Source organism: Brassica oleracea, chromosome C4, assembly GCF_000695525.1.
Source record: "Brassica oleracea var. oleracea cultivar TO1000 chromosome C4, BOL, whole genome shotgun sequence".
Taxonomy (NCBI): domain Eukaryota; kingdom Viridiplantae; phylum Streptophyta; class Magnoliopsida; order Brassicales; family Brassicaceae; genus Brassica; species Brassica oleracea.
Window position 1 is genome coordinate 4,287,464 of NC_027751.1, and position 11,952 is coordinate 4,299,415.

The following is an 11,952-nucleotide window of genomic DNA, read 5'->3' on the forward strand; positions in this document are numbered from 1 at the left end:
TTTATAGACAAAACTATTCGGCAGAGAGTACTCTCCACAAGATATTATGAGAAACCACATCTTCTCGGGTTGCTTCAACACTGGTTCAGCACACGTACTGGTAGAGCTTAGATGCAAACAAGATTATTACTCTAGCTATTTAACTAGTTGTATATAACCATTCTTTTTTCCCCGATGATCAATAAATTTAAAATTTCATCAAAAAAAAAAAAGGTTATATCGTATAAAATATCGTCAAATTCACTTTTTCATGTGCGTATATCTGTTTATGTAATAATTTGTTGTTGGGAAAATTTGTCTATTGACAATGTACTCTTGTTTTATTCTTAATGAAATTGTTTGCAGAATTTTTTTTATTAATTTTGAATAAAGTTGAAAATACTCATTGCCAAAAATGTTAAGTCAACTTAATATAAAAACAAACTAGGAATGTATAAGCCATTTTCGGTAAGATATATATTCTTAACTTTACTATGATGTCAATCCTTATCTCCTACTTCAATAACTCACATCCGCAGAATAACTCTTTATTTATTCACCTTCTTTGCATGCATTTGATTTGCCTTATCAACCATCATGTTGTGGAACTGGTTCCAACTACGAAAAAGGCGTCAGGAAGTCTCTCCCGACACGCCGAAATGGTCGTCGAGACGTTTCTCATGCTCATCTTTCAAAGACGTAAACAATCTTCTCTATGACGACGACGTTCCCTCGCCAGAACTTCAAGTCCTTCACCAGCCAAGGAGCCCCAAGATTGACCGTTGCACCTCAAGAACTCCCCCTCTGACGAGGGAGACGCTCTACTCCACCGACCAAGGAGGCGTGGTTCTCTACTACACCAGCCTCCGTATCGTACGCAAAACATTCGAGGAGTGCAGAGCCGTCCGAGCCATCCTCCACAGGCTCCGCATCCCTATCGACGATCGAGACTTAACGATGGACGCAAGGTTTCACGACGAGCTGCATGCGATATTCGGGACCAAGAACGTGGAGTTGCCTAAGGTTTTCATAGGTGGGAGATACATAGGAGGGGCGGACGAAATCAAGAAGTTAAATGAGAGCGGCGAGCTGAGGAAGATGGTCGGAGAACTACCACCGTCGGATGGAAGATTCAGTGAGAACTGTGAGTTATGCGGAGGATGGAGGTTCGTTGTTTGCGAGAGATGTAATGGTAGCCACAAGATCTTCTTGGAGGAAAATGGATTTGTAAATTGTACGGTTTGCAGTGTGGAAGGTCTTGTTAGGTGTTCCTCTTGTTTTCCGATACATCGGACTATCGGAGACGGAACTATGATATCTCCGGTAGATTTAAAGTAAAAGCGTTTAATTATTAAAATCAAAAATTTTATTTACCAATGTTTGATGGTAAAATAAAGAAAAAAAAAATACATGTATCTTTTCTTCCCTTAAAAGAACTAAAGGAGATATGAAATTATTTTTCTTTTCTAATTTTACTATGACATTCCTTATTTCAAATAATTTTATTTTAATCTAAAGTGGAGATTCAGACATATTAAGCTTTGAATGGTGACCAAGGAACGAAAGAGAACACTGAATTTCTTAACATTCCCAAAAAAAATCACCATTCACAAGGAATAGTTTTTCCTTCTTGTTCCTCCCCATTCTTTTTTTTTGTAGAGAAATATAGAACAAAAACATTCCTTGTTAAATTTGATAAGGAACAAACATTCCTATACGTTCATTTCTTATTCGTTCCTCGTGTTCCCGAAAAGGTCACCAGTCGGAGCCTTAGTCTTTAAGAAAACTGGATCATTTGTATTCATATTCGATCTAATGCTTTTCGGTACACAAAATTTTGGTTTCGATTGGCGCTGACGAGTGTGGAGTCAGTGAGGGCTCACACTAACATCGATAACGATCTTAGAGTGCAATGAGGACATTTGTATTTTTTAGGAGGAGGTGAATTGTAACATCTCGATTAGTGGTATAAGGAAAGACTTAAGAGGATTGATTTGGCTACTTGTTTCACCAAAGTGCATTTATCTTTTCGGGCATACATCCGTCTAAAACTCCATAGTTAAGAGTGTTTGGGTTGGAGTCCTAGAAGGATGAGTGACTTATCGCGATGTGATTCGCGATATCGTGCGAATGAGACCAAAACACAGGAAAATGTCATGTGGTGTGATGATTGCATGATTAATAAACAATGATTCGTGTTTTCGGAAAAATTAACGCATCGCCCATCATACATGATGAAGCTCACAGACCGAGAGAACGGGCATGGAAGGTCCATTAGCTATGGACGGTCAAAGGATACCTATTTTTTCAAACTCGGTTAAATATATATAGACAAAGCCTAAAATCTCAAAAAGAAAAGCAAATTGTTCATGTTAACAAAAAAAAAGGGTAAGCCCTCTTTAAGCTTTTCTCATCTTTTCTATATGAAAACCAATATAATATTTATATTTAGTTTTTAGAAGAAGAAAAAAAAACACTCGCTGATCTCCAGATCAAGATTTTTCCACGGCGAACACTTCCGGAATAATTTCATATTTTCACTAATGAAATCAATGTTTCCTTATGAATCATATAAATCATGAAGATTTATCACTACTTGGCGAGTCTAGGCTTGGGCTTTGGCCCAAGTGTTTTATATGGTGGATCATAACAGATGATTGGTCCACACTCTGGCATTAGTCGGAAGGTATTCCAAACTCGGATCAGACAGTGTAGTACGCTTTCAGGCTAATCCACTTTGTAGCACTAAGTGCATTCATCCAGGAGCCGACCGGATCAGCCGATAGAGCTTATAAAAAAAAATCATAAAGATCGTTTCCATAGATAGCCTATAATCTGAATGAAAAATTAATTGATTGTAGTGGGAAAAATATAAAGACAATGTTTTCTGATAAATAAATCTCTCATACAACTTTACTATTCGGTGAATTTGAAACATCCGTCGAGAACAAAAAGAAAAAAACTAAATATATTATTAAGAAAATAACAACTTGCTCTCCATGTGTCTATTTGAATTGAGTTAATACTCCCAAAAAAATTGAAATTATATTTATACGCATCGAATACATGAAATGAAATTCTCATCTTTTTAAATTCGACAAGCAACCTACATTCCACGAAATTGCCCTCTCCCGAGACGAGGTCCAAACTTTATTCGTTTCTATAATTAAATAAATTCAACACGACTTGTGTCCTCCTGCTAATATAATAATAATGCCAGACTAAAAGACGATACAATGATGACTAAGAATAAATATAATATGAAATTGTGGTTTCAATACCTAAACTATTGGGCCATACTGATTGATTACTTAGCTGCAGTGGCTGTTTCATGCAAACCCATGCATAATACGTACAAATCCCATATAGTATTATATTCCTCTCCTCCAACTTATTCTTTCCCCATAAAATATATCCCGTTCACACATCGTTTGATTATAAATAATGTATTGACACACATTATTTAAAGTAAAATGCTGTATAAACTACTGCAATTTTCTTCGGTCTAGTGTACCACAGTTTGTACAATCTCGGAAGATCTTTAGTTTAAACTATACATGGTTCAAAAGATGATTGGTTCCAAAAATTGAAAAGTTGAAAGATTCCATACAAAGTCTAAAAATACATGGGCAAATTTGTGTCAAATGTCAAAATGACATTTTTTTTTGATAAACCCTATCGACTGATCCGGTCGGCTCCAGGAAGAACGCACTTGGTGCTACAAAGTAGACTAGCTGGAAAGTGTACCACACTGCCCGATCCGAGTTTTGAATATCTTCCGACTAATGTCAGGGGGTGGACCAATCATCTGTTATGTCCCACCATATAAACCACTCGAGCCGAAGCTCAAGTCCAGACTGGTCAAATAGTGATAATTTAGTTCCCAGAGAGAATCCAATCCAGGACTGATGTGGGTACACATCAAGCTCCAAGAGATTGCCACTAGGCTACCACCGCTTGGTTCAAAATGACATTCTTCATAAAAACATAGTGAATAGGTCTCAAGAATTGGAAAAGTTTAGTAAGATTCTATATACGTTTGCTACACTACACGAAGACTTTTGTCAACGCTTACATGTATGTGTGTGTGTGTGTGTATATATATTGATTCATATATGTGTCGAGGAAAATGAATTAGTGTAAATCAAAGAAAAAAAGAATTAGTGGAGTAGTCAGTTTTCAACGGTTTATAACTTTATATTAAAGCCGTATCTAATATTCCTAAGCATTTTGTATTTGTTGGGCTGTATAGATTGCTCATGGGTTGTCTGAGGATGGAAGTAGCTAGGATTGTATAGGGTAGATACGAAGAGCGTCATTCTAACGTAAATAACTATTGCAAATACTATAAAACCTAAATACGACAATCTAAATTCTTAACTAACAACGACGACGAAAAATGCAATTACGGCTGGGCATCGGGCTCCCAAAAAGACTTTGAAAAAAGAAGCAAATGTCAAATACCTAATTTATTTGACAAATGACTTCGACAATATGTATATTTTTTTTTTTGCCATTCATGAATTTTGACACATTACTTGCATTTGATTTACAATTCTGTGATACGGGCCGGAAAATTCATGTGATTTATCAGCTTAAACTATGATGTTATATATCCTCTTTTTGTTCAAAGATGTTATATATCCTAATAATAATAAAAATGGGTTATATATGGAAAAGAGAGATGTACCTTTTGTATGTATAGAGAGAGACAGAGACGCATGTGTAGATAACTATACATAATATGAAATAGTAAGAGTAGTGGAGATGGAGACAAATCCGTGATTGTCGTTGGTGATAGAAACAAGTAGCAATATTTTCTTCTCGTGTCTCTCAGTGAAGACAGCCCAGCCCAGCCAAGCACCTTTAAACCTCTCTCTCTCTCTCTCTCTCTCTCTCTCTCTCTCTCTCTCTCTCTCTCTCTCTCTATCTCTCTCTCTAACACACAAAAAAAAAATATGCTTTTTGGTTTCTTCTTTTTCTGTTTCACAGCTTTGGCTTTGAAGTCACGAGCCCATCCCCTAACCTTTCCCTTTTATTTATTTGTTTGCTTTTCTAGTCAATTTAATTTATGAGTTGTAAGTTGTAACACGATGAAAGAAGTTTCATTTATCTAGCTAATGTGTATGCCTCATTAATGTTGCTTTCTTCCTATATTGCAAAAGCTAGTTCGAATTGAACAAGAAGACGACGTGTTAAATCAAAAGAATACATAGATCACTCGGTTATGGTAGATAGAATTCTAATAATAAAAATCATAGATCACCCAAATACTCAATGGCAATTGGTTCACTCACAGCGTACGTCATCTTAAACCACATTTGATTCACTCAAATGGGTATTACCAACAGGGTTGATATCTATTTCAGGAAAAACAATTGAATGCCATAACAATGAAAACAGTAATATATCTTTAGATAAATTCTGTCTACACCTCTTGAGCTTCTTTTCACTTCCCTATCACGAGACTTAAAAATTGAAGGAATTAAGTTAATAAGTATAATTCTTAAGTTTTATTTTTAAATATTCGTGTATATGACTGGAGTGTACAGTTACTAATCTTTTTTAGAAGTAAAAAGACCATTTGTTTTTTTGTCTTGAGGTGTAAATCTAGATCTATATTTGCCTAGGATGTACTCCCTCCGTTTTTTAATATAAGTCGTTTTAGAGAAATTTTTATGTTCCAAATTATATGACGTTTTCGGTTTTCTACGTAAAATTTATTAACACTTAATGTTATATAACCAATGATAATATATCTTCTATTTTATTATTGGTTGATTTGTGGTTAGGTAAATATTTAATGATGTTTTTGTTTAGAAAATATAAAATTTTTAATCTGAAAATTATATGTTAAAATAGAATTCAGAATATCCGCTGCCCTCATATACATATTATTCAATATATAGTAGAGTTAGAGGACAGAGAGGGAAAAGGAATGATGGATACAAGCATCCAAAAAGTCATACATACAAACCTTCAAAAGTCTTCACCTTAAATTCCGAACACATATATGTGTTAGTGTGTGATCTTTGATTGAACTTTGTCCAGAGACTCAAAGATAGACCAAAAAGGTTCAGACCCCAAAACAAATACAAGAAAACAGCCAAAAAGCTAGAGACCAAGATGAGATCAAGCAGCCAAAGTTCTGAAAACTCCAAGACTTGTCCATCTAACAATTTCAAAGCAACTACCAAGAAAGAAGACAACAAAGATGATGAGAACAAGGATGAAGAAGCGAGATCAGTAGATCAGAGCCCATCGAACAATAGCTATGTAGAAGAGAGTGGGAGTCACCATCATAATAATGATCAGATCAAGAAAAATGGTGGATCTGTGAGGCCGTACAACCGCTCAAAGACTCCAAGGCTGAGATGGACACCTGAGCTCCATCTCCGCTTCCTTCAAGCTGTGGAGAAATTGGGTGGACCAGATAGTTGAGTTTCTGTTATATATATGAATCAATATTCAAAATCATTACATATATGAAATCTAGAATTTATTTATAGGGTTTTCTTGTTGATATTTATTCGGTTTTCTTTGAATGATTTTGTTGTAGCAGGAGCAACACCGAAGCTTGTTCTTCAATTGATGAACGTCAAGGGGCTATGTATTGCTCATGTTAAGAGCCATCTTCAGGTTTTGCAAACATACACTATCTTTATTATTTAGATTTTTTTCCTAAAACTCATTTTCCACCTTCATTATTTGTTCTTAGATGTACAGAAGCAAGAAGACTGATGACCCAAATCAAGGTAATTACTTATTTTAGGTTATGGTTTAATTTAGGGCTTCTTGAATTTGATTCTAAACTCTTATAAATGAATTAGACAGTATGTTTATTTCTTCATATTTCATTTTCTTATTATTTCAGGAAATCAAGGATTTTCGTTTGAACACGGAGCTGGTTACACTTACAACCTTGGCCAACTTCCAATGCTACAAAGTTTTGACCAAAGGCCTTCTACTAGTTTAGGGTATTTACAAAATCTTTAGCTTATTAATTTTCTACTTGTATAAATATATTAAAATTCATTGTGTATAACTTGGCATGTCATCAATAGATACGGTGGCGGTTCATGGACGGACCATAGACGCCAGGTCTACCGTAGCCCTTGGAGAGGCTTAACAGCACGAGACAGTACAAGAACAAGACCCACACTGTTTAGCTCACAGTCTGGCGAGAGATTTCGTGAAGTTAGTAATAGTATTCTTGATGATACGAATAAAACTATTTCGTTTCGAATCAATTCTCATGAAGCTGCTAGAGCGAGCAATGGAGTAGGTGAATCAGTTCCAAGTATTCATAGAAGCTTTCTTGAAGGTATGAAAACGTTAAGTAAATCATGGGGACAAAGCCTCTCCTCCAATCCTAATTCTTCGACCGCATCAGGGCCACAAGATCATATTGATACCATATTAAGTTCTAATCAAAGGGAAAATCCTAGAGTGGCAGAAGAAACGGAGAATGTTTTGAAAAGGAAAAAGTTGTTACTGTCAGATGATTGCAATAAGTCGGTCCAAGATTTGGATCTAAGCTTGTCCCTTAAGGTACATCGGACTCACAACAACCTTGGAGACTGCTTGATAGAAGATGAAGAAAAAGAACTTGACGATCATGAGGATATCAAGGGTTTGTCTCTTTCATTATCTTCGTCGAGTTCATCAAAACTCGGTCGAGACATTAGGAAAGAAGTTCAAAATGATCCTAAAAAGAGAAAGATTTCGGTCTTGGTAAGTCCCCTTGATCTCACTTTATGAATATATAACAACATATATATACGTATATTCTAAGTGAGATCTTGAGGTACTTGTTGATGGAAGACGGTTCTTTGTTGTTTATCATTCGTTAAATACTTGTGACAAGACCCATAACTAAGGTAATAATAGATACATTTTTAAAACGTTGTTCTGGTCCTTTTTCCCATATAATTTTGTCGAGATGTTAAATGCTTATTTAAATATAAATGTTTGTGATCGAGTTGTGAACAGAGATTCGTTTTATCCTGAATAGTAACCAATAAAAATGATTAGTGAGTCTATATGGTTTTGAGAGTTACAAGACATTGCACGTTGTCTTGGTTGTGTCTTGTTGTGAGACGTTGCAAATGTATGCGTAGTTTCCGCTTTCACTCACTCTCACACAAGTATCCTAAGCCAATATTTTTTCCCCTAGCATGGAGATCTTGTCAGTAAATTTATGCAATAACGTTAAGCCAGTGAAGCTTATATATGCAATCGTATATGCTTGGGTTGATCTCGATAACCTTTTCCTGTCTTATTTGACACAAAAGAAAACTTTTCTTGTCTCTATCTTATCAAATGCTCACTTGCAGGTACCCATGTCAACATCAATTATGTTAAATTACATCGTGTTTTGACATCTAACGGCAAACTAACCGTTGTCAACTTTTCAAAATCAATTCTCAATTTAAGTGATCTTAATATAGTTGTAGATGATTTATCAAATCAAATTGCGCTAGGTATACTTTCAATGGAGGACGATTGTGCTTCGGTGGTGGTGCTCCGGTCATCGTCGATCCCTCCAGCGTCAGTTGCTGGTGTCGAAGACAGGTTCCCTCGTTCTCGGTTGGAGGGCACTCGTCTCTGAGATCTCTACTTTTGATTCATCACGGTTTCTCACCACCAATAAGTAACAGATACATCAAGAGTCGATTTTGGATCTCAACGAGCTCCCTGGCAGTGGTGGTTACTCCCTGCTAGTGGTTTCTCCTTGTAGGTGGGTGCAGGGCTCCTTGTGGCTAGGAGGGGTCGCTGTCAAGCTCATGAGGAGGGCTGAGTTCTTCTTCTCGCCTTAACCAGAGGTGGCGGTCTGGTGAGCTGGTTAGATTGAGCTTCTATGCTCGATTTTTGGTCAGTCTCTGGTTCTCAGAGTCAGTCACTCGTGCGGGTCAATGTGGTCTTAGATTGTTGTAGTCTACCTTCGTCCTCATTCCCGGTGACAGCGAGTGTTGCTAGCATCTCTGCAGTAAGGGTTTAGTGCTTCGGTTCTTGCCCTGTGGTGTTAGCTCCTTTTATCGTGCAGCGTCTGGTGGATGTGGCGGATTATCAACTATTAGTCTCTCCAAATAAGAGCGGTTGTGGACTTGATGTTGAGGTGTTGGTGGTTCCAGTGAGGCGCTTACAGGCTGTTGGAGTATCATGGTGCCTTTGAAATTCAGGAGGGAGGAGCAGAGGTGGCTGTTTGCGGTGATTGATGTATGGGGTTTTCGACAGGCTCTAGTTCGTTGGTTTCGCCGCTTTGGTGCGGCTCCATTGTCGTCTGCTGCAAGCTCCGAGTTCTCGCTAGTGTCTTTGCTCTTTGCAGGTGGTAGGGCTTTGTGGTGAGGTCATTTTATGGAGGCGAGTGCCTGGGCAAGCTAATATTACCGGCTCGTGACTCATGGCTTAACTGGTGCCGTACTATGGAGTTTCTGATCTTGCGTTTTGCGTGCTCTTGGCGACTCTCTCAAGTTTTCTCGAGTGCTCTCTCCTCTGCCTTTTGGTATCGGTTCTCAATCATGTTTTTCATTACTGTATTTTGTTGTTGTGTTAGTAATTTCATTTCGGTGTTTGTATTTTCTGCTACTAGCATCTCTTTGTACCGTCTGTCACAAATTCAGAAAATTGGTAATGCAATCTTAATATGTTTACCGAAAAAAAAAAAAATTGCGGTAGGTATGGCTGAGACATTAGAATAATACTTATCATTTGTGATATACTTAACCCCAACTAAAACCATCAATTTTTCTTTCCATTCCACTCTTTTAGCATATTGTTCCTGACAATACCACTCCTTTTATATATTTCTTTTTTTGGTAATCCCACTCCTTTTATATTACAACGGAAGTTCTTTGAATATTTGTTTCTTCTCTCATATGACTGTTTTAAAAAAAAATAAAAGAGAAAGACAAGAAGACAGATGTACTTGCCATAGATATATATGTCTTCACTCTTGATCTCCTCGATAGACAACAAAAATATTTGTTATTCGCATTTTTCTTATCATCTAGGGTCTTGAAAACAATATTCGCGGAGTTTTACTTTTGTTAATTTCATTATGTTCAAATTATTTTTTGTGTTAAGACTTAGGTTATACAATTATTGTTACTCATTATTTATGTGAAATCTTTGTTTATATAAAATATTATGATATTCAATGTCATATTCGTTGTTGATTAAATTTTTATATACGATTGTTTGAATGAAGTAATGTAAATCTTCATTTATATAAGATATATGGAGATTAAATGTCAAAGACACCATTGACTAAATTTCTATATATGATAGTTACAATTGTTTGAATAGAGCAATGTTAGATATTATTTTTTCTAAATTAATTTTTGAAGTATACTTAAATTGATTATGTAATAATGGTTACTTGTACTTTTCTATAATTTCCACACAAAAATATGTGATTCACTCTTTTTATGCATGATTTTTGATAAAATGTGAAAATATCATAAATTATTTTTAATGAAATTTTCTATTTTTTTTTGAAACTTATATATTTTAAATTATAGTATATATTTTATAAAATTATTTATTTTGACAAAATTTTCATCAATCTTAAGTTTTGTGATGCATTGTAACTCAGTAGTTCAAAAACAGTGAGCTATACTTAGAGCATTATGTATAGTAACTCAAACTGTATTGTTTTATTATATTATATACTTTTTCAAACTATTTTTTTCACTTTTTCATTATATATTAATTTTCGGTTATAGTTTTTCATTATTATTTTATTAATTTTCTCAATTTATCTCGGTGACATTAGATAAAATAAAATTCGGTGAGTTAGTAATTTTTATTTCTATTGGCCTCATGAAACGCGAAAAATGATAATGTAAATTGATTTCTCTTTTTTTTGTTCTTATTAATTTGCTCTTTTTATTCATAAAATTTATATATTTTTGGATTATTGTATGTATTTTCAATTAATTTAGATGATGACTAAATTTTAGTTAAATTCAACTTAATTTAACTAAATTTTCATTTTTTTGTTCGTTATATTTTGCATGTTTTGTTTTCAAATTTATTATGCTTAGGTTCTTGAGAGAAGAATACGGTGAACCTTAGGCCCTAGCAGTCAATTGTTGCTCTCTCAAAGAATAAGTCTGCCATTAACAGACTGGGTTTAGGTTTTGGAGTGGCTGAAAACAAAGAGGGATGAAACTTAAAATCAGATGGATTGAAAGGATTAGGTTTCTAGCTATCGGGCTTGGTTCATTGAACAACAAATGAAGCTCAAAAACCATACGAAGCCCAATTATATCGGAGCAGGCAATTAATGAAATGCAGCGTATTTAGGGAAGAGACACGTGTCGTCTGATAGAGAGCTGACTAATTTAGGTGTCCGCCTACGTGACTTCACCTGGAATAGACAAACTCTACTTTGTAATAATAGATTTGAGAATATTTACATTTTTGTGAGGGAATCAAAAATCTACAAAAGGTTTTTGTTGTTCTGTGTCTACTTGTGTTGTTTGTATCATTTTCTTCCCAATCCTTAATATTTTGGACAGTATATATAAGTCAAATATTTATGTAAGGTGAAAGATCCTTTTGTTGTTAATATTTGACATATCGTAGCATTTTTACAATACATACTAGGATAAGACCCACGCCTTGCGCGGGATTAAGTTATTATTTTTATTATATTTTGAAGAATGAAACAATAGTTTGGCTTCATTTGGATTAGGGGTGTTCAATCCGGATATCGGGTTGGTTTCGGTTTTTTTCGGTATTTCGGTTAGTAAAATATAACTACTATTCTAAATCCATATTTACTTTGACTTTAGTCTTTCACATACTTTTGAAAGATTTCAAGTGGACGACAAAATTGATCAGCCAATCTTGTTGCTTTAAATCATTAGTATTTATATATATATTATTTAGTTTGAATATTTATTAAATAAAAATTCATATGCGTTATATTTTATGATCATTTGTAACTTATTATAACAAAAAAAA

General features: G+C 35.1%; 2 protein-coding genes across 3 annotated transcripts; both read left to right on the plus strand.

The window, feature by feature from the left end:
- Window positions 1-558: 558 nt before the first annotated feature.
- On the plus strand, window positions 559-1,317 carry LOC106337890 (uncharacterized protein At5g39865-like). The gene has a single exon (XM_013776991.1). The coding sequence runs from the start codon at window positions 577-579 to the stop codon at window positions 1,315-1,317; it is 741 nt and encodes a 246-aa protein (XP_013632445.1). The 5' UTR covers window positions 559-576.
- A 4,608-nt stretch (window positions 1,318-5,925) lies between these two features.
- LOC106340283 lies at window positions 5,926-7,915 on the plus strand. 2 transcript variants are annotated; one of them, XM_013779158.1, is made up of 5 exons: window positions 5,926-6,415; window positions 6,539-6,618; window positions 6,698-6,734; window positions 6,854-6,956; window positions 7,044-7,915. In XM_013779158.1, the coding sequence occupies exons 1-5, from the start codon at window positions 6,106-6,108 to the stop codon at window positions 7,738-7,740; spliced, it is 1,227 nt and encodes a 408-aa protein (XP_013634612.1). In that variant the 5' UTR covers window positions 5,926-6,105; the 3' UTR covers window positions 7,741-7,915. The 2 variants fall into 2 exon arrangements, with proteins under 2 accessions (XP_013634612.1, XP_013634613.1); XM_013779159.1 differs by having other exon boundaries at window positions 6,542-6,618.
- The last annotated feature ends 4,037 nt before the right edge of the window (window positions 7,916-11,952 follow it).